The 23767-nt window shown below is 52.2% G+C and overlaps 1 protein-coding gene across 1 annotated transcript in view; it reads left to right on the top strand.

Annotated features, from left to right (window-relative positions):
* si:ch73-173p19.1 (uncharacterized) overlaps window positions 1-23767 on the top strand; it is a 97780-nt gene that overhangs the window by 52704 nt on the left and 21309 nt on the right. The window contains exons 8-10 of the mRNA XM_068031068.1: window positions 10147-10389; window positions 13340-13438; window positions 19474-19667. Coding sequence (XP_067887169.1) covers window positions 10147-10389; window positions 13340-13438; window positions 19474-19667 — 536 coding nt within the window. The remainder of the gene's footprint in view (window positions 1-10146; window positions 10390-13339; window positions 13439-19473; window positions 19668-23767) is intronic.

The raw sequence follows: 23767 nt of genomic DNA, 5'->3' as shown, positions 1-23767 counted from the left end.
TAGGGAACACAGTTTAAGAATAAGAGGTCTCCCTTTTGTAAACAGAGATAAATTTTCTCCCTCAAAGGGTCGTTAGTCATGGAATTCTCTTCCCCAGAAAGCAGTGGAGGTTGAGTCATTGATTTTATTCAAGGTTGAGTTAGATAGATTTTTGATATACAAGGGAGGCAAGGGTTATGGGGGGCAGATAGGAAAGGAGAGTTGAGACCACAATGAGATTAGGCATGATCTTATCAAATAGCACAGCAGGCTCAAAGGGCCAAATGGCCTACTCCTAAGTCCTATGTTCCTATAACTTGATTGAATTTTTTGGAGGAAGTAACAAGGGGGATTGATAAGGTTAGTCAGTTGATGTGGTCTACATGGATTTTAGCAAAGCTTTTGACAAGGTCCCACATGGCAGACTGGTTTAAAAATAAAAGCCCATGGGATCCAGGGGAATGTGGCATGCTGGATACAAAATTGGCTCAGTGGCAGGAAACAAAGAGTAATTGTTGACTGGTGTTTTTGTGACTGGAGGGCTGTTTCCAGTGTGGGTCCGCAGTGCTCAGTACTAGATCCCCTGCTTTTTGTGATATATGTTAATAATTTGGACGTAAATGTAAGGAATTGTAATTGCAAAAATTCCACTTCAGGATTTTAAAAGGATTTTTCTCTTGCATCTTTATATCGCCGGTGAGTTTTACTGAATAATTTATCCACAGTTTCCTGAGTTCAAATTCTTTTTGTGGGATTAAAATTAGGCTGCATTTGCTGACAATGCAACCGCAAGGTGGCGCTGTACTGGCACTACGACATCACGGTCTGCCATGTTCAGGCAGCTGCCAGGACTAAAGATGGCGCTGCTCAAATAATCACAGCAAGGCAACGTAAACCCATGGCAGCACACAATGGCCGGAGAGAGCAGGCGGGGGAAGCGGGGAGAGAGTGTGCGGGGGAAGCAGGGAACGAGCGGCTGGAGTGAGCAGGCGGGGTGGGGGGAGGCGGGGAGTGAGTGGCCGGAGAGGGGGGAAGGGGGTGGGGGGGAGCAAGCGGCCTGCAGTCAGTAGCTGGGGGGTGCTCTCTCCACACTTCCCCGCGTAACGTGATGATGTCATCTGCGCATGCGCCAACCAGTCCTGGCAATGTGGAACGCTGCACACGTGCAGAGAGCAGGAGCCCGTTTGTGCATGTGTGCTGCTTGGCACAGTCTGATGACATCCGCAGCCGGCTGTCTTGTCAGGAAACACTTTGTTAAAAATACCAGAAACAAGCTCAGAAACTGCAAACCCTCCTCCTAACAAACCTGAATGCAGAAAGCTGAATTATTTGGCCCCGTTTCTTTTTACAGAGGCAAAAGACATTTTATTTTATTTTTTATTTATTTTTATTTTAGAGATACAGCACTGAAACAGGCCCTTCGGCCCACCGAGTCTGTGCCGACCATCAACCACCCATTTATACTAATTCTACACTAATCCCATATTCCTACCACATCCCCACCTGTCCCCATATTCTCCTACTACCTACCTATACTAGGAGCAATTTATAATGGCCAATTTACCTATCAACCTGCCAGTCTTTTGGCTGTGGGAGGAAACCGGAGCACCCGGAGAAAACCCACGCAGACACAGGGAGAACTTGCAAACTCCACACAGGCAGTACCCAGAATTCAACCCGGGTCGCTGGAGCTGTGAGGCTGTGGTGCTGATCACTGCGCCACTGTGCTGCAAGTTCAAAACTGCAAATTTTACTTTGATGTGATAAAAGTGTCTTGCTAAGTTGCTGAGACAACACCTTACCTTCACAGAATGCCACAGATATAAAAAGTGTAATAGTTGGACAGACAGGAAAATGAAGCATTGAGATCTTTACCCTCTCTCTCGCTCTCGCTCTCGCTCTCGCTCTCTCTCTCGCTCTCTCAATTTCTCCTTCATGCACTCTTCCTGGAGTCATTCAATTCCAATTGGGGGAAAAAGCAGGGGAGTAGGACTAGCTGAGTTGCTCTTGCAGAGAGCCAGCGTGGACACGATGGGCTGAAAGGCCTCCTGTGCTGCATCCGTTCTTTGATTCTATGATATTGTGAATGATCAAGATGTTGGCAGATGACACAAAAATTGGCTGCATGGTTGATAGCGAGGAGAATAGCTGGAGACTGCATGAAGATATCAATGGACTGGTCAGGTGGGCAGAAAAATGGGAAATGGAATTTACCCCAGAGAAAGGTGAGGTGATGCATTTGGGGAGGTCAAGCAAGGCAAAGGAATACACAGTAAATGGGAGGATACTGAAAGGTGTACGGGAAGTGAGGGACCTTGGATTGAATATCCCTTAAGTTAGTAGGACAGGTCAATAGGTGGTTAAGAAGGCGTATGGAATACTTTCCTTTATTAGCCGAGGCATAGAATATAGGATCCTACAAGCAAGGGATTAGATCTAAACTCTACAGACCTGCCACATTCAGTCATGAATGTTGCTGGACAATTAAACAACTAACAGGAGGAGAAGGCTTCACAAATATCCCCATCCTCAATGATGGGGGAGCCCAGCACATTAGTGCAAAAGATAAGGCTGAAGCATTTGCAACAATCTTCAGCCAGAGGTGCCGAGCGGATGATCCATCTCGGCCTCCTCCTGAAGTCCCCAGCATCACAGATGCTAGACTTCAGCCAATTCAATTCATTCGATGTGATATCGAGAAACGGCTGAAGGCACTGGATACTGCAAAGGCTATGGGTCCTGACAACATTCCAGCAATAGTACTGAAGACCTGTGCTCCCGAACTTGCCGCGCCCCTAACCAAGCTGTTCCAGTACAGCTACAACACTGGCATCTACCCGGCAATGTGGAAAATTGCTCAGATGCGTCCTGTACACACAAAATAGGACAAATTCAACCCGGCCGATTACTGCCATAGCAGTCTTCTCTCGATCATCAGCAAAGTGATGGAAGGGGTCGTTGACAGTGCTATCAAGCGCCACTTGCTTAGCCATAACCTACTCATGGTCAGTTTGGGTTCCACCAGGGCCACTCAGCTCCTGACCTCATTACAGCCTTGGTTCAAACATGGACAAAAGAGCTGAACTCCAGAGGTGAGGTGAGAGTGACTGCCCTTGACATCAAGACAGCATTTGACCGAGTATGCATTCAAGGAGCCCTAGCAAAACTGAGTCAATGGGAATCGGGGCAAACTCTCCGCTGGTTGGAGTCATACCTAGTGCAAAGGAAGATGGTTGTGGTTATTGGAGGTCAATCATTTCAGTCCCATGACATCACTGCAGGAGTTCCTCAGTGTAGTGTCCTAGGCCCAACCATCTTCAGCTGCTTCATCAATGACCTTCCTTCAATCATAAGGTCAGAAGTGGGGATGTTCGCTGATGATTGCACAATGTTCAGCACCATTCGTGACTCCTCAGATACTGAAGCAGTCCCGTGTCCATAGACTTGGACAACATTCAGGCTTGGGCTGCTAAGTGGTAAGTAACATTTTTGCCACTCAAGTGTTAGGTAATGACCGTCTCCAACAAGAGAGAATCCGACCATCTCCCTTGACATTACCATCGCTGAATCCCCCACTATCAACATCCTGGGAGTTACCATTGACCAAAAACTGAACTGGACCAGCCATAAAAGTACTGTGGATACAAGAGCAGGTCAGAGGCTGAGAATTCTGCAGTGTTGTAACTCACCACCTGACTCCGCAAAGCCTGTCCACCATCTACAAGGCACAAGTCAGAAGTGTGATGGAATACTCTCCACTTGCCTGGATAGGTGCAGCTCCAACAACACTCAAGAAGCTCGACACCATCCAGGACAAAGCAACCCGCTTGATTGGCACCCCATCTACCACCTTCAACATTGACTGCCTTCACCACCAACAGTGGCAGCAGTGTGTACCATCTACAAGATGTACTGCAACAACTTGCCAAGGCTCCTTAGACTGCACCTTCCAAATCCATGACCCCTACCACCTAGAAGGACAAGGGCAGCAGATGCATGGGAACACCTCCACCTGCAGGTTCCTCTCCAAGCCTCACACCATCCTGACTTGGAACTATATCACCGTTCCTTCATTGTCGCTGGGTCATAGAGTCATACAGCAAAGAAACAGGCCCTTCGGCCTATCGTGTCCGTGCCGGCCATCAAGCACCTATCTATTCTAATCCCATTTTCCAGCACTTTGCCCGTAGCCTTGTATGCTGTGGCGTTTCAAGTGCTCATCTAAATACTTCTTAAATGTTGTGAGGGTTCCTGGCTCTATCACCTCTTCAGGCAGTGTTCCAGATTCCAACCACCCTCTGGTTCAAAAGTTTTTCCTCAAATCCCCTCTAAACCTCCTGCCCCTTAGCTTAAATCTATGCCCACTGGTTATTGACCCCTCCGCTAAGGGAAAAAGTTTCTTCCTATCGAACCTATCAATGCCCCTCATAATTTTGTATTCCTCAATCATGTCCCCCCTCAGCCTTCTCTGCTCCAAGGAAAATAAACCTAACCTTTTCAGTCTCTCTTCATAGCTGAAATGCTCCAGCCCAGGCAACATCCTGGTCAAAATCCTGGAACTCCCTAACAGCACTGTGGGTGTACCTATCCCACATGGACTGCAGTGGTTCAAGAAGGCAGCTCACCATCACCTTCTCAAGGGCAATTAGGGATGGGCAACAAATTCTGGCCTTGCCAGTAACACCCACATCCCATGAAAGAATATTAAAAAAATAAGAGCAGGGAGGTTATGCTGGAACTATATAAGCATTAGTTAGGCCACCACTTGAGTACTCAGTGCAGTTCTATTCACCTCATTACAGAAAGGATGTAATTGCATTACAGAGGGTACAGAGGAGATTTGTGAGGATGTTGCTAGGACTGGAAAAATGCAGCTGTGAGGAACAATTGGATAGACTGGGGTTGTTCTCCTTGGAACAGTGGAGGCTGAGGGGAGTTTTGATTGAGATGTACAAAATTGTGAGGGACCTGGATAGTGTGAATGGGAAGGGTCTATTTACCTTAGCAGAGGGGTCAGTGACTAGCAGGCATAGATTTAAGAAGGATTGGTAAAAGGATTAAAGGGGAGTTGAGGAAAACTTTTTTCACCCAGAGGGTGGTGGGGGTCTGGAACTCACTGCCTGAAAGGGTGGTAGAGGCAGAGACCCTCAACTCATTTAAAAGCTGGCTGGATGTGCAGCTGAAGTGCTGTAACCTGCAGGGCTACAGACCTGGTTCCATTCCCCCGCCTTCTCCCTGTAACCCTGCACATTTTTCCTTTTCATATAACACTCTAGTTCCCTTTTCAATGCTTCAATTGAACCTGCCTCCACCGCGTTCTCAGGCAGTGCATTTCAGACCTTAACCACCCGCTGCGTGAAAAAGTTTTTCCTCATGTCACTTTTGCTTCTCTTACCAAATACTTTAAGTCTGTGCCCTCTCGTTCCCGATCCTTTCACGAGTGGGAACAGTTTCTCTCTATGTACTCTGTCCAGACCCCTCATGATTTTAAATACTTCTACCAAATCACCTCTCAATCTTCTCTTCAAGGAAAACAGTCCCAACTTCTCCAATCTATCTTCATAACTGAAATTCCTCATCCCTGGAACCATTCTTGTGAATCTTTTCTGCACTCTCTCTAATGCCTTCATATCTTTCCTAAAGTGCGGCGCCCAGAATTGGACACAATAGTCCAGCTGAGGCCAAACTAGTGTTTTATACAAGTTCAACATAACTTCCTTGCTTCTGTACTCTATGCCCCTATTAATGGCTTCTTTGGCCTCCTTGTCTCGAGAGACAATGGATACGCGCCTGGAGGTGGTCAGTGGTTTGTGAAGCAGCACCTGGAATGGCTATAAAGGCCAATTCTAGAGTGACAGGCTCTTCCACACGTGCTGCAGAGAAATTTGTTTGTCGGGGCTGTTACACAGTTGGCTCTCCCCTTGCGCCTCTGTCTTTTTTCCTGCCAACTACTAAGTCTCTTCGACTCGCCACACTTTAGCCCCGCCTTTATGGCTGCCCGCCAGCTCTGGCGAACGCTGGCAATTGACTCCCACGACTTGTGATCAATGTCACAGGATTTCATGTCGCGTTTGCAGACGTCTTTAAAGCGGAGACATGGACGGCCGGTGGGTCTGATACCAGTGGCGAGCTCGCTGTACAATGTGTCTTTGGGGATCCTGCCATCTTCCATGCGGCACACATGGCCAAGCCATCTCAAGCGCTGCTGACTCAGTAGTGTGTATAAGCTGGGGATGTTGGCCGCCTCGAGGACTTCTGTGTTGGAGATACGGTCCTGCCACCTGATGCCAAGGATTCTCTGGAGGCAGCGAAGATGGAATGAATTGAGACGTCGCTTTTGGCTGACATACGTTGTCCAGGCCTCGCTGCCATAGAGCAAGGTACTGAGGCCACAGGCTTGATGCACTCGGACATTTTGTGTTCCGTGTCAGTGTGCCATTTTCCCACACTCTCTTGGCCAGTCTGGACATAGCAATGGAAGCCTTTCCCATGCGCTTGTTGATTTCTGCATCTAGAGACAGGTTACTGGTGATAGTTGAGCCTAGGTAGGTGAACTCTTGAACCACTTCCAGAGCGTGGTCGCCAATATTGATGGATGGAGCATTTCTGACGTCCTGCCCCATGATGTTCGTTTTCTTGAGGCTGATGGTTAGGCCAAATTCATTGTAGGCAGCCGCAAACCTGTCGATGAGACTCTGCAGACACTCTTCAGTGTGAGATGTTAATGCAGCCTCGTCAGCAAAGAGGAGTTCCCTGATGAGGACTTTCCGTACTTTGGACTTCGCTCTTAGACGGGCAAGGTTGAACAACCTGCCCCCTGATCTTGTGTGGAGGAAAATTCCTTCAGAGGACTTGAACGCATGAGAGAGCAGCAGGGAGAAGAAAATCCCAAAAAGTGTGGGTGCGGGAACACAGCCCTGTTTCACGCCACTCAGGATAGGAAAGGGCTCTGATGAGGAGCCACCATGTTGAATTGTGCCTTTCATATTGTCGTGGAATGAGGTGATGATACTTAGTAGCTTTGGTGGACATCCAATCTTTTCTAGTCGTCTGAAGAGACCACGTCTGCTGACGAGGTCAAAGGCTTTGGTGAGATCATTGAATGCAATGTAGAGGGGCATCTGTTGTTCACGGCATTTCTCCTGTATCTGACGAAGGGAGAACAGCATGTCAACGGTCGATCTCTCTGCACGAAAGCCACATTGTGCCTCAGGGTAGACGTGCTCGGCCAGCTTCTGGAGCCTGTTTAGAGCGACTCGAGCAAAGACTTTCCCCACTATGCTGAGCAGGGAGATTCCACGGTAGTTGTTGCAGTCACCGCGGTCACCTTTGTTTTTATAGAGGGTGATGATATTGGCATCGGGCATGTCCTGAGGTACTGCTCCCTCGTCCCAGCACAGGCATAGCAGTTCATGTAGTGCTGAGAGTATAGCAGGCTTGGCACTCTTGATTATTTCAGGGGTAATGCTGTCCTTCCCAGGGGCTTTTCCGCTGGCTAGAGAATCAATGGCATCACTAAGTTCTGATTTTGTTGGCTGTATGTCCAGCTCATCCATGACTGGTAGAGGCTGGGCTGCATTGAGCGCAGTCTCAGTGACAACATTCTCCCTGGAGTACAGTTCTAGGTAGTGCTCAACCCAGCGGTCCATTTGCTTGCGTTGGTCAGTGATTATGTCCCCTGATTTAGATTTGAGGGGGGGCGATCTTCTTGATGGTTGGCCCAAGAGCTCTCTTAATGCCATCATACATACCTCTGATGTTTCCGGTGTCTGAGGCCAGCTGAATATGACTGCATAGGTGTTGCCAGTAGTCATTTGTGCAGTGCTTCTGGCTGCTTTAAGTGCTGCGGATGTTAAATCGCTGGGGGCTTTCTTGTAGTTCAACAGTGCAATTCGTTTAGCGGCTATGACAGGTTCCAGCTCTTCAGTATGAGATTGAAACCAGTCTGCATTTCTCTTCGCAGTTTTGCTGTAGGTGGCTGTGCCAAGATGTCTCCTGGGCTGTAAGCTCCCTAGGAAGCTCCCTTGCTGTTCAACTCTATCCATGGCCATCTGCTCCCATTCCTAGTGTTTTCTCCCCCAATCTACCCTCTTAAACTGTTTAAACTCCCCTGGCTCTTTAAATCAGTTCATTTTAGCCCTAACTAAAAGCTAACAGTTTAGTGTATGTTACCCGGGCCCACTGCCCTCCCCCAGCCACACCTGCTCTTTGTTTTCTCAATGAAATTGATCCGGATGAAACTGACGAGCACAGCTGTTGATACTTTAATCTCTGATCCTGCCGTCTTCACCGCCCAGAGTGTCTGCAGCCACGGCATGCGGTAAGTCCATTGAGGTGAAGAAGGAGCTGCGGGACCCTAGAGAAGTCTTGAGAAAAGGTTCCTCAAACACCCAAAAAATCCACAAACAGCCCCCCGGCCGCAACTTCAAAGCGCCCGCGGGAGATGGCTCGGAGAGCATCTGCAGCGCACTGTCGGCAATGCTGCATGCCTTTATTTAAACAACTGCAAAAAAACCCTTAGCAAATGTAATCACCTCTGTAAGTCTGCCAAAAGATGCTTCACCTCCCGAAGGACGTGGATGAGCTTTCTGGACGTCGATGGTGGGCACTGAGGAAATGGCTTATTACCTGCACCCGCTTTCTGCCCCCCCCTTCCACCCCCCCATCCCCTTCCCTGCTCCACCCTCTCAGCTCACCCCCTCACAACCCCGTCCCAGCCACCCCCCCGCACCATCTTCCTCCTGCACCCCCTTCCCCTGCACCCCCCCCCACCCCCTTACAGCCCCCTTCCCAGCTCCCCCTCGCACCCCCCTCCCTCCACCCCTCCCCCTCGCATCCCCTCCTCCCACTGGCATCATCCTACACCTGTGTAGGGGCCCTAACAACCCCACTGCCTTGTGGGCATTTCGGGAGAGACCAAGGCTAAGGGAGTAAACCCTAACAGATAATCAGTAGTGGAACCCCGTAGGGGGTCATGTGTCACCTTTGGCATGTTTCCGGCAGTTCCTGCAGCCATACTGGTGCCAAACGTCGTGTCCTGCACTCCTTTGGACCCCACCAGAAAGGCCGAGAGTGGGGTTTTGACGACTGGGCAACTCTCAACCTCCATAAATTTGCCCAGGCATGCGCCATGGAGAGGTCACTCCATAGTTGCCTCACAGCGACTGAAACAACACGGAAGGCAGCAGTTACGAGTTATAAGTCCAGATAAATTGGCGTAGAAACTGGGCGCCACGGGTTGCCTTTGTCGGTGGGAGAGGTCATTGCACCTCACTGGACAGCTACCGCCCGCCTCAAACCGGGCAGCCCCCGGTCAGTAAGGTTCTGTCCCACCACAGTCTACCTGCTTCAATGGGTGCTTGGAGCTCAGGGTCATTGCCCGAAAGGTGGACTGATACACCGTACCAAACAACACGCAAAAAGGAAAGAAGGTACCAGCCCTTCGCTTTGCAAGCTGGAACGTCAGAACTATGTGTCCTGGCCTGTCGGAAGACCTTACACAAATCAACGATTCTCGGAAGACCGCCATCATTAACAACGAGCTCAGTAGACTCACTGTAGACATTGCAGCACTTCAGGAGACTCGCCTCCCCGCGAGTGGATCTCTAGCAGAGCAAGACTACACCACCTTCTGGCAGGGCAGGGATCCTGAAGAACCAAGACAGCACGGAGTGGGCTTCGCCATCAGAAACTCCTTGCTCAGCATGCTAGAGCCTCCCTCAAATGGCTCGGAACGCATACTATCCATCCGACTGCTCACCGCCTCTGGTCCAGCATCTATGCTCCAACACTCTGCTCCCCACCCTATTAATAAAGCCCAGGATACTGTATGCTTTATTAACCACTCTCTCAACCTGTCCTGCCAGCTTCAATGACTTACGCATGTATACCCCCAGGTCCCTGTGCTCCTGCACCCCCTTTAGAATCGTACCCTTTGGCTGGGTGGCTTTTTTTTTACCCGGCGCAGACACAATGGGCCAAGTGACCTCTCTGTTCTGTAAACTTCCTGTGATTCTATGACAGTTACAGCACTGGTTAGATATAGCGTTAGATAGAGAGTATGAACGGGCATTATCTGGTCCCCTTCTCTAAGTGATGTCTGCCTTGCATTTGAAGTGTTTGTTACTGTGCCTGCTGTTGTTTCACTGTGATTTATTGTTTGTGTAGCTCCCAGTATGCAGTACAGTCGGAGCCTGGCCTGTCTGACCCCTGAGCTTGGTGAACACCTCCTCCTACACATGATCAACGAACGGCTGCTCCGGCCAAAATCCTTTGAACTCTTTTTCGGATGCCCGATTCAGAAACTCATCCTCAACTGCTACCCGTACGCCACTAATGAGCTCCTCCGGCAGCTCAGGGCCTTCCAGTCCCTCAAACACCTCAGCCTCACGTCCTGCTCCCTCATCACAGGTACTGCTACAAATCTATTCCTGTCACCAGAGGTCTACCGTGCGGACTCGGAACTGTACAGCAGCAGGGATCGAGACTTGGGAGTTGGGAAGGGAGGAAGACGGTACTCGTGCAGAAAGACTTGCATTTCTATAGCATCTTTCACGACCTCAGGACATCCCAAAATACTTTACAGCCAATTAAGTACTTTTTGAAGTGTAGTTGTAATGTTGGAAACGTAGCGGCCAATTTGTGCTCAGCAAGTTCCGATAAACAGCAATATGATAATGGCCTGTTTTTAGTGATGTTGATTGAGGGATAAATGCTGGGAAGAACTGCCTTGCTCTTCTTCCAATGCTGGTACAGAATCTTTTACAGCGACCTGAGCGGGCCATCGTTTAATGTTTTGTCTGAAAGTTGGCACCTTCAACAGTGCAGCACTCCCTCAGCACGGACCCTCCGACGGTGCGGCGCACCCTCAGCACGGACCCTCCGACGGTGCGGCGCACCCTCAGCACGGACCCTCCGACGGTGCGGCGCACCCTCAGCACGGACCCTCCGACGGTGCGGCGGACCCTCCGACGGTGCGGCGCACCCTCAGCACGGACCCTCCGACGGTGCGGCGCACCCTCAGCACGGACCCTCCGACGGTGCGGCGCACCCTCAGCACGGACCCTCCGACGGTGCGGCGCACCCTCAGCACGGACCCTCCGACGGTGCGGCGCACCCTCAGCACGGACCCTCCGACGGTGCGGCGCACCCTCAGCACGGACCCTCCGACGGTGCGGCGCACCCTCAGCACGGACCCTCCGACGGTGCGGCGCACCCTCAGCACGGACCCTCCGACGGTGCGGCGCACCCTCAGCACGGACCCTCCGACGGTGCGGCGCACCCTCAGCACGGACCCCCCGACGGTGCGGCGCTCGCTCAGCGCTGATCCCCCCTGACGGTGCGGCGCTCGCTCAGCGCGGAGCCTCCGACGGTGCGGTGCTCCCTCAGCGCTGATCCCCCCCCGACGGTGCGGCGCTCCCTCAGCGCTGATCCCCCCCCGACGGTGCGGCGCTCGCTCAGCGCGGAGCCACCGACGGTGCAGCGCTCCCTCAGTACTGACCCTCTGACAATGCAGCACTCCCTCAGTACTGACCATCTGTCAGTGCAGCGCTCCCTCAGCGCGGAGCCTCCGACGGTGCAGCGCTCCCTCAGTACTGACCCTCTGACAATGCAGCACTCCCTCAGTACTGACCATCTGTCAGTGCAGCGCTCGCTCAGCGCGGAGCCTCCGACGGTGCGGTGCTCCCTCAGCGCTGATCCCCCCCCGACGGTGCGGCGCTCCCTCAGTACTGACCCTCTGACAATGCAGCACTCCCTCAGTACTGACCATCTGTCAGTGCAGCGCTCCCTCAGCGCGGAGCCTCCGACGGTGCAGCGCTCCCTCAGTACTGACCCTCTGACAATGCAGCACTCCCTCAGTACTGACCATCTGTCAGTGCAGCGCTCCCTCAGCACGGACCCTCTGACGGTGCAGCACTCCCTCAGTACTGACCCTCCGACGGTGCGGCGCACCCTCAGTACTGACCCTCCGACGGTGCGGCGCACCCTCAGCACGGACCCTCCGACGGTGCGGCGCACCCTCAGCACGGACCCCCCGACGGTGCGGCGCTCCCTCAGCGCTGATCCCCCCTGACGGTGCGGCGCTCGCTCAGCGCGGAGCCTCCGACGTTGCAGCGCTCCCTCAGTACTGACCCTCTGACAATGCAGCACTCCCTCAGTACTGACCATCTGTCAGTGCAGCGCTCCCTCAGCGCGGAGCCTCCGACGGTGCGGCGCACCCTCAGCACGGACCCCCCGACGGTGCGGCGCTCCCTCAGCGCTGATCCCCCCCGACGGTGCGGCGCTCGCTCAGCGCTGATCCCCCCTGACGGTGCGGCGCTCGCTCAGCGCGGAGCCTCCGACGTTGCAGCGCTCCCTCAGTACTGACCCTCTGACAATGCAGCACTCCCTCAGTACTGACCATCTGTCAGTGCAGCGCTCCTTCAGCACGGACCCTCTGACGGTGCAGCACTCCCTCAGTACTGACCCTCCGACGGTGCGGCGCTCCCTCAGCACTGTCCGACGGTGCGGCGCTCCCTCAGCACGGACCCTCCGACGGTGGTGCGGCGCTCCCTCAGCGCGGAGCCTCCGACGGTGCGGCGCTCCCTCAGCGCGGAGCCTCCGACGTTGCGGTGCTCCCTCAGCGCGGACCCCCTCCGACGTTGCGGCGCTCCCTCAGCGCGGACCCCCTCCGACGTTGCGGCGCTCCCTCAGCGCGGACCCCCTCCGACGTTGCGGCGCTCCCTCAGCGCGGACCCCCTCCGGCGTTGCGGCGCTCCCTCAGCGCGGACCCCCTCCGGCGTTGCGGCGCTCCCTCAGCGCGGACCCCCTCCGGCGTTGCGGCGCTCCCTCAGCGCTGACCCCCTCCGACGTTGCGGCGCTCCCTCAGCGCTGACCCCCTCCGACGTTGCGGCGCTCCCTCAGCGCTGACCCCCTCCGACGTTGCGGCGCTCCCTCAGCGCTGACCCCCTCCGACGTTGCGGCGCTCCCTCAGCGCTGACCCCCTCCGACGTTGCGGCGCTCCCTCAGCGCTGACCCCCTCCGACGTTGCGGCCCTCCGACGGTGCGGCGCTCCCTCAGCGCTGACCCCCTCCGACGGTGCGGCGCTCCCTCAGCGCTGACCCCCTCCGACGGTGCGGCGCTCCCTCAGCGCTGACCCCCTCCGACGGTGCGGCGCTCCCTCAGCGCTGACCCCCTCCGACGGTGCGGCGCTCCCTCATTTCTGGAGCTTTCAACCTGGATTCTGCGCTTGGGTATCTGGAGTGGGACGTGAATCCACAATGTTCTGATTTAGCGACGAGGATGACTTTTTCCAGTCACTGTCTCATGATTGCTGTTGCTCACTCTTTCCTCTTCTCTCTCAATCTCTCTCCTGCTGTAGATTCGGGGCTGGAGGTGGTGTCGAGTTTGCAGAGACTGCAGCACCTGAACCTGGCAGCCTGTGTGAAACTCACTGATCACTGTCTGTGCAGCCTCAAAGGTCAGTTTCAAATCCTGTCCCAACATGGCGCAGGAGTGGATCTAACGAAAAGTGCCTGGAGGTTGATTTCACTCCGGATTTCATTTATGCTGCTGTGCGAGATGTGGGTGGAGGTGTGGGAGCAAGAGGGAATATCAATGCTCAGTGATGGCCAGCGAGTAGGCAGGAGGTGGTGGGGAAGTTGGAGGGGGTTGGATGGGTGGGATGTTGTATTGGGGAGGAGTGGGAAACGGACATGATGGGTGCAGAGCAAAGTGGTTAGCTAGGAGAGGCGGAATCTCTGCTCTGAGTAACTCTGTCTCCCGACACTGGTCCCAAGTCTCTGCTCTGGGTAACTGTCTCTCGACACTGGTCCCAAGTCTCTGCTCTGGGTAACTCTGTCTCTCGACACTGGTCCCAAGTCTCTGCTCTGGGTAACTCTGTCTCTCGACATTGGTCCCAAGTCTCTGCTCTGGGTAACTCTGTCTCTTGACACTGGTCCCGAGTTTCTGCTCTGGGTAACTCTGTCTCTTGACACTGGTCACGAGTTTCTGTTCTGGGTAACTTTGTCTCTCGACACTGGTCCTGCATCTCTGCTCTGGGTAACTGTCTCCCGATACTGGTCTTGTGTCTCTGCTCTGGGTAACTCTGTCTCTCAATACTGGTCCCGAGTCTATGCTGTGGGTAACTCTGTCTCTTGACACTGGTCCCGAGTTTCTGCGCTGGGTAACACTCTCTACACTGGTCACGAGTTTCTGCTCTGGGTAACTCTCTCTCTCGACACTGGTCCCGAGTTTCTGCTCTGGGTAACTCTGTCTCTCTACACTGGTCCCGAGTCTATGCTGTGGGTAACTCTGTCTCTCGACACTGGTCACGAGTTTCTGCTCTGGGTAACACTGTCTCTCGACACTAGTCCCGAGTCCCCGCTCTGGGTAGCTCTGTCTCTCGATATTGGTCCCGAGTCCATGCTCTGGATAACTCTGTCTCTCCACACTGGTCCTGTCTCTGCTCTCCACCGGTTTCCTGTAGTCCATCTACCACTATGGAGCATTTGAAAAGAATCCCAGTAAAAGGCTGTGATGGTGGTATTCTGGCTGCGTGGAGTAATAGAGTCACAAAGGCACAGAAGGAGGCCATTTGGCCCATTGAGTCCATGCTGGCTCTCTGTAGAGCAATCCAATCAGTCCCATTCTCCCGCTCTATCCCTGTAGTTTATTTCATAAGAACATAAGAAATAGGAGCAGGAGTAGGCCGCTCGACCCCTCGAGCCTGCTCCACCATTCAGTAAGATCGTGGCTGATCTGATTGGGTCCTTGATTCCACTTTCCTGCCCCCCCCCCCCCCCCCCCCATAACCCTTTACTCCATTGTGCATAAAAAATCTGTCTAACTCAATTTTGAATATATTCAATGCCCCAGCATTCTCTTGGGAAGAGAATTTCACAGACTAACGACCCTCAGAAGAAATTTCTTCTCATCTCCTTCAATGGGAGACCTCTTATTCTGAAACTGTGCCCCCAGTTCTAGATTCTCCCATGAGGGGAAACATCCTCTCAGCACCTACCCTGTCAAGCCCGCTCAGAACCTTAGATGTTTCAATAAGTTCACCTCTCGTTCTTCTGAACTTCACTGAGTATAGGCCCAACTGGAAATCTGAAATTCACAAACCTGAAATGTTAACTGTTTTTCTCTCCACGGATGTTTTTACACCCCTCAATCTCCTTTCCTCCAAGGAGAACAACCCCAGCTTCTCCAACCTAACGTGTATAGCTAAAATCTCTCATCCCTGGAATCATTCTGGTAAATCTCCTGTGCACTCTCAAGGACCCTCACGTCTGTCCTAAAGTGTGGTGACCATAAATGGATGCAATACTCTAATTGTGGCCTAATCGGAGCTTTATAAAGGTTCAGCATAACTTCCCTGCTTTTTGTACCCAATACCTCTAATTATGAAGCCCAGGATCCCATATGCTTTGCTGACTGCTCTTTCAATATGTCCTGCCACCTTCAAAGATCTATGCACATGAACTCCCAGGTCCCTCTGTCCCTGTACACTCTTTAGAATTGTACCATTTAGTCTGTATTGCCTCTCCCTCTCCCTTTTGCCAAAATGCACCTCACATTTCTCTGTATTAAATTCCATCTGCGTCTTTCTGAAGTGGCCTTTCTGCCTGTCCTTTCTGCTAACCTATCTATGTCTTGTTACAATCAATTCTTATCATCTTCACTCTTTGCCACACTTCCAGGTTTGGTATCATTGGCAAATTTTGAAAATTTACTCTGTATTCCAATATCCAAGTAATTTATATAAATCATAAAAAGCAGTGGTCCTAGCACTGAACCTTGGGGAACACCACTATCTACCATCCTCCAGTCTGAAAAACAACGATTTACTGCAACTCGCTGCTTTCAGTCTTAAAGCCAGTTTTTTGATCCAGTTGGACACTGACCTTCCTATTCCATGAACCTCAATTTTGCCAACCAGCCTTTTATGTGATACTTTGCCAAACTCTATCTTAAAATCGATATCGACAACATCCATTGCTTTCCCATCACCGACCTTATCAGTCAATTCATTAAAAAATTCAATTAGTCAAGCATGATCTGCCTTTTACAAATCCATGCTGGCCCTCTCTCACTCAGACCCCTCTCTAAGCACCTGTTGAGTTTTTTTCCCTGATTATTGTTTCTAAAATCTTAACCACCACTCACTGGCCTGTAGTTACTTGGAATTTCCTTACACCCTTTCTTGACTAAGGGTGTCACATTTGTCAGTCTCCAATCCTCTGATACTTCCCCCATATCTAGGGAAGATTGGAAGATTATGGCAAACCCTTCCATTATCTCCACTCTCACTTCCAAGAGTAACCTGGGATGCAAGCCAGCCTGACCAGTCAACTTATCCACTCTAAACATAGCCAGCCTTTCCAGTACATCCCACCTATCAATTTTCATCTCGTCTATTGCCTCTACGATCTCCGCATCTGCTGATATTTTGTCATGCTACTTACATCACGCGTGAGCAAAAAATCTCCTGTATTTATACAAGCAGAAATTCCAAGACCTGAATCAGCCGTGCTGACCAGGTAACCAGTCCGAACCAGCCGCCTAATTAACTAACTCTGCAGCTGCCACAGCGGACAGCTTGTTTACCACTGATTAAGACTGTGAAAGAAATTACAAGCTAAGGTTAAAGTTAAGTTAAATGCAAAACTTGACTAAATTTTTGAAAGAGATCAACCTTTAAAATTTCCTCATTCACCAAATTCCCAATGTCGCATATTCTGTCGAGCTGGAGCAATAAATTGGAAATGAAAATGGAAACTGCTGGGAACACACTGCAGGCCAGTCAGCATCTGAAAATAGAAGGGACAGTTTACTGTTTCAAGGCTCACACTGCAAGCATAACCAGTCCCCCAGATTTTGGCAGGCCTGAGGTAATGCATTTTGGAAGATCTAATGCAGGTGGGAGGTATACAGTAAATGGCAGAACCCTTAGGAGTATTGACAGGCAGAGAGATCTGGGCGTACAGGTCCACAGGTCACTGAATGTGGCAACACAGGTGGATAAGGTAGTCAAGAAGGCATACGGCATGCTTGCCTTCATCGGTCGGGGCATAGAGTATAAAAATTGGCAAGTCATGTTGCAGCTGTACAGAACTTTAGTTAGGCCACACTTATAATATTGCGTGCAATTCTGGTCGCCACACTACCAGAAGGACGTGGAGGCTTTGGAGAGGGTACAGAAGAGGTTTACCAGGATGTTGCCTGGTCTGGAGGGCATTAGCTATGAAGAGAGGTTGGATAAAATCTGATTGTTTTCACTGAAATGACGGAGCTGGAGGGGCGACATGATAGAGGTTTACAAAGTTATGAGTGGCATGGACAGAGTGGATAGTCAGAAGCTTTTTCCCAGGGTGGGAGAGTCAGTTACTAGGGGACATAGGTTTAAGATGTGAGGGGCAAAGTTTAGAGGGGATGTGCGAGGCAAGTTCTTTACACAGAGGGTGGTGAGTGCCTGGAACTTGCTGCCGGGGGAGGTGGTGGAAGCAGTTACGATAGCGACGTTTAAGAGGCATCTTGACAAATACATGAATAGAATGGAAATAGAGGGATCCGGTCCCCGGAAGTGCAGAAGGTTTTAGTTTAGGCAGGCATCAAGATTGGCGCAGGCTTGGAGGGCCGAATGGCCTGTTCCTGTGCTGTACTGTTCTTTGCTGTCTGTTTCCTGCATTTTCAGTCTTTTGTTTGTTGATTGGAGAGTAATAGAGACGGAGAGGGGGGAGGAATGTGGAATTGTAATCGTGGAGGTGAGAGGGTGGATTCATAGTCTTGAGTGTTGCTGCACTGCCTTCATTCAGGGAGAATTCCTAAAGCAGTTGCCCCCAGGATAGGGATCATTGATAGGGTGGGGAGTACTGGGTTATGAGGTGGAGATTGAATGGGTGGGTGGAGAGTACTGGGTGACGAGGTGTGGATTGAATGGGTGGGTGGAGAGTACTGGGTGACGAAGTGGGGATTGAATGGGTGGGTGGGGAGTACTGGGTGACGAGGTGGAGATTGAATGGGTGGGTGGAGAGTACTGGGTGACGAGGTGGAGATTGAATGGGTGGGTGGAGAGTACTGGGTGACGAAGTGGGGATTGAATGGGTGGGTGGGGAGTACTGGGTGACGAGGTGGAGATTGAATGGGTGGGTGGAGAGTACTGGGTGACGAGGTGGAGATTGAATGGGTGGGTGGAGAGTACTGGGTGACGAAGTGGGGATTGAATGGGTGGATGGGGAGTACTGGGTGACGAGGTGGAGATTGAATGGGTGGGTGGAGAGTACTGGGTGACGAAGTGGGGATTGAATGGGTGGGTGGAGAGTACTGGGTGACGAAGTGGGGATTGAATGGGTGGGTGGGGAGTACTGGGTGACGAGGTGGAGATTGAATGGGTGGGTGGAGAGTACTGGGTGATGGGGTGGAGATTGAATGGGTGGGTGGAGAGTACTGGGTGACGAGGTGGGGATCGAATGGGTGGATGGAGAGGACTGGGTGACGAGGTGGAGATTGAATGGGTGGGTGGAGAGTACTGGGTGATGGGGTGGAGATTGAATGGGTGGATGGAGAGTACTGGGTGACGGAGTGGAGATTGAATGGGTGGATGGAGAGTACTGGTGACGAGGTGGAGATTGAATGGGTGGGTGGAGAGTACTGGGTGACGAGGTGGAGATTGAATGGGTGGGTGGAGAGTACTGGGTGACGAAGTGGGGATTGAATGGGTGGGTGGAGAGTACTGGGTGACGAGGTGGAGATTGAATGGGTGGGTGGAGAGTACTGGGTGACGAGGTGGAGATTGAATGGGTGGGTGGAGAGTACTGGGTGATGGGGTGGAGATTGAATGGGTGGGTGGAGAGTACTGGGTGACGAGGTGGAGATTGAATGGGTGGGTGGAGAGTACTGGGTGATGGGGTGGAGATTGAATGGGTGGATGGAGAGTACTGGGTGACGAGGTGGGGATTGAATGGGTGGATGGGGAGTACTGGGTGACGGAGTGGAGATTGAATGGGTGGATGGAGAGTACTGGGTGACGAGGTGGAGATTGAATGGGTGGGTGGAGATTGAATGGGTGGATGGGGAGTACTAGGTGACGGGGTGGAGATTGAATGGGTGGATGGGGAGTACTGGGTGACGGGGTGGAGATTGAATGGGTGGATGGGGAGTACTGGGTGACGAGGTGGAGATTGAATGGGTGGATGGGGAGTACTGGGTGACGGGGTGGAGATTGAATGGGTGGGTGGAGATTGAATGGGTGGATGGGGAGTACTGGGTGACGGGGTGGAGATTGAATGGGGAGGTGGAGGGTACTGCATGTGTAGCAGGCTGAGGCTAGTTAAACAAACCTTGAGGAATCTACTGGAGGGTTAAAAGAGCATGTTAGAAGGAGCGTAATGGTGGAGTTTTGAATTAATGTTAGTTCCCTCTTGTCCCATGGTTTTCTGATGTTCACAACATCCATAGTGTTCGAGTGTCTGCTTCCTGCCCCAAGTTTTGTTCTGAATTTCTCTCTTTAAGGTCTGAAATGTCTTTCTCACCTGATCTTGGACCAGACCAAAGTAAGCGACTCAGGCATGACGGATTACCTGGCGTGTGCTCCTACGTCACTTGTCCACCTCAGTCTGAATCAGACCGGCGTCACAGAGCGAATGCTGACAGTCTTACCCAGAACTGTTTCACAGCTCAGATTCCTGAGCATTAAACAAACCAAGGTCAGTGAGTCAGCAGAAACAATCCTTAACCGTGACAACACTCACCAGAATATAAGAACACGACGGCGGGTATTCAGCCTCTTCTCCCACTCGGATACATCAGAGCTGATCTGTGCCTTGCCTCCCATTTACACTTTGCTCCATATCCCTTAATACCCTTACCCAACCAAAATCTACAAGTCTCAATCTTGAAATTTTCAATTGACACCCTCACCCCAGCCTCAACAGATTTCCTTTATGTGACAGTGTTTCCTGATATCACCGCTGAACAGCCTAGCTCTAAGTTTCATATTATGCCCCCAAATTTGGTGTAATTTATGTGAGCAGGGGCTTTATATCACATAAAATGACAGTGCAGGATTGTGAAAGGGTGGATTGAGGGTCCCTTAAAGCCTGTTTGCCATTCAGTAAACACTTCAGAGACTTGATCTACAGGCTAATTAAGAGGCTGCGGATATTGTGGACCAGGTGTTTTGCAGTTTATCCATTTGACAGAAATTAGGATGAGAAACAGGCCATTCAGCCCAACTAGTGCCTGTACCTGTTTACCCTGCATATATGCAAATACTTCTATTGGTGCTTAACCACCCTGTTCCCCTTTCCCTTCATGCTCTGTTCCTTCATCCTGGTATCCAATCCAATCTTGAATGTTGACATTTTCTGCCTCAGTCACAAATACTGACTCTCACTGGAATACAGGATCCACACACACTGACTCTCACTGGAGTACGGGTCCCACACACACTGACTCTCACTGGAATACAGGATCCACACACACTGACTGTCACTGGAGTACGGGTCCCACACACTGACTCTCACTGGAATACAGGATCCACACACACTGCCTCTCACTGGGGTGCAGGTCCCACACACACTGACTCTCACTGGGGTACGGGTTCCACACACACTGACTCTCACTGGAATACAGGATCCACACACACTGACTCTCACTGGGGTGCGGGTCCCACACACACTGACTCTCACTGGAATACAGGATCCACACACACTGACTCTCACTGGGGTACGGGTCCAACACACACTGACTCTCACTGGGGTACGGGTCCCACAGCCACTGACTCTCACTGGAATACAGGATCCACACACACTGACTCTCACTGGAATACAGGATCCACACACACTGACTCTCACTGGGGTACGGGTCCCACAGACACTGACTCTCACTGGGGTACGGGTCCCACAGCCACTGACTCTCACTGGAATACAGGATCCACACACACTGACTCTCACTGGGGTACGGGTTCCACACACACTGACTCTCACTGGGGTACGGGTCCCACAGACACTGACTCTCACTGGGGTACGGGTCCCACACACACTGACTCTCACTGGAATACAGGATCCACACACGCGGACTCACTGGGGTACGGGTCCCACAGACACACTGACTCTCACTGGGGTACGGGTCCCACAGACACACCGACTCTCACTGGGGTATGGGTCCCACACACACTGACTCTCACTGGAATACAGGATCCACACAGGCTGACTCACTGGGGTACGGGTCCCACACACACTGACTCTCACTTGGGTACGGGTCCCACACACACTGACTCTCACTGGGGTACGGGTTCCACAGACACACTGACTCTCACTGGGGTACGGGTTCGACACACACTGACTCTCACTGGGGTACGGGTTCCACACATGCTGACTCTCACTGGGGTACGGGTTCGACACACACTGACTCTCACTGGGGTACGGGTTCCACACATGCTGACTCTCACTGGGGTACGGTTCCCACACACACTGACTCTCTCTGGAATACAGGATCCACACACGCTTTAGTTTAGGCAGGCATCAAGATCGGCGGTGGCTTGGAGGGCTGAATGGCCTGTTCCTGTGCTGCACTGTTCTTTGACTCTCACTGGGGTAAGGGTCTCACAGACACTGACTCTCACGAATACAGGATCCACACACACAGACTCTCATGGGGTACGGGTCCCACAGACATTGACTCTCACTGGAATACAGGATTCACAGACACACCGACTCTCATGGGGTACGGGTTTCACAGGCACACTGACTCTCACTGAGATACGGGTTCCACACACACTGACTCTCACTGGGGTACGGGTTCCACACACACTGACTCTCACTGGAATACAGGATCCACACACGCTTTAGTTTAGGCAGGCATCAAGATCGGCACAGGCTTGGAGTGCCGAATGGCCTGTTCCTGTTCTGTTCTTTGTTCTTTGACTCTCATGGGGTACGGGTCCCACAGACACTGACTCTCACTGGAATACAGGATCCACAGACACACCGACTCTCACTGGGGTACGGGTTCCACAAACACACCGACTCTCACTGGGGTACGGGTTCCACACACACACCGACTCTCACTGGGGTACGGGTTTCACAGACACCCGTCTGGCGGCGCAGTGGTTAGCACCGCAGCCTCACAGCTCCAGCAGCCCGGGTTCAATTCTGGGTACTGCCTGTGTGGAGTTTGCAAGTTCTCCCTGTGTCTGCGTGGGTTTTCTCCGGGTGCTCCGGTTTCCTCCCACATGCCAAAGACTTGCAGGTTGATGGGTAAATGGGCCATTATAAATTGCCCCTAGTATAGGTAGGTGGTAGGGGAATATAGGGACAGGTGAGGATGTGGTAGGAATATGGGATTAGTGTAGGATTAGTATAAATGGGTGGTTGATGGTCGGCACAGACTCGGTGGGCCGAAGGGCCTGTTTCAGTGCTGTATCTCTAAACTAAACTAAACTGACTCTCACTGGGGTACGGGTTCCACACACGCTAACTGCCATTGGGGTATGGGTTCCACAGACACACTGATGCTCACTGGGGTACGGGTCCCACACACACTGACGCTCACTGGGGTACGGGTCCCACACACACTGGCTCTCACTGGAGTATGGCTCCCACAGACACTGACACTCACTGGGGTACGGGTCCCACACACACTGACTCTCACTGGAGTATGGCTCCCACAGACACTGACACTCACTGGGGTACGGGTCCCACACACACTGACTCTCACTGGAATACAGGATCCACACACGCTTTAGTTTAGGCAGGCATCAAGATCGGCGCAGGCTTGGAGGGCCGAATGTCCTGTTCCTGTGCTGTTCTGTTCTTTGTTCTTTGACTCTCATTGGGGTACGGGTCCCACAGACACACTGACTCTCACTGGAGTACGGCTCCCACAGACACTGACACTCACTGGGGTACGGGCTCCACACAGACTGACTCTCACTGGGGTACGGGTTCCACACACACTGACGCTCACTGGGGTACGGGTTCCGCAGACATACTGACTCTCATTGGGGTACGGGTTCCACAGACACACTGACTCTCATTGGGGTACGGGTTCCACAGACACACTGACTCTCACTGAGGTACGGGCTCCACACAGACTGACTCTCACTGGGGTACAGGTTCCACACACACTGACTGTCATTGGGGTACGGGTTGCACCCACACACCGACTCTCACTGAGGTACGGGTTGCAAAGACACACCGACTCTCACTGAGGTACGGGTTGCACAGACACACCGACTCTCACTGAGGTATGGGTTGCACAGACACACCGACTCTCACTGAGGTACGGGTTGCACCCACACACCGACTCTCACTGGGGTACGGATTGCACCCACACACCGACTCTCACTGGGGTACGGATTGCACCCACACACCGACTCTCACTGGGGTACGGGTTGCACCCACACACCGACTCTCACTGGGGTACGGGTTGCACCCACACACTGACTCTCACTGGGGTACGGGTTGCACCCACACACCGACTCTCATGGGGTACGCGTTGCAAAGACACACCGACTCTCACTGGGGTACGGGTTGCACCCACACACCAACTCTCACGGGTTGCACCCACACACCAACTCTCACTGGGGTACGGGTTGCACCCACACACCAACTCTCACGGGGTACGGGTTGCACCCGCACACCAACTCTCACGGGGTACGGGTTGCACCCACACACCAACTCTCACGAGGTACGGGTTGCACCCGCACACCAACTCTCACGGGGTACGGGTTGCACCCACACACCAATTCTCACTGGGGTACGGGTTGCACAGACACACCAACTCTCACGGGGTACGGGTTGCA

The sequence above is a fragment of the Heterodontus francisci genome, chromosome 5 (assembly GCF_036365525.1).
Source record: "Heterodontus francisci isolate sHetFra1 chromosome 5, sHetFra1.hap1, whole genome shotgun sequence".
Lineage (NCBI taxonomy): Eukaryota > Metazoa > Chordata > Chondrichthyes > Heterodontiformes > Heterodontidae > Heterodontus > Heterodontus francisci.
Note: the sequence above shows the minus strand (reverse complement) of the source record. Positions and strands in the feature narration are given on the sequence as shown.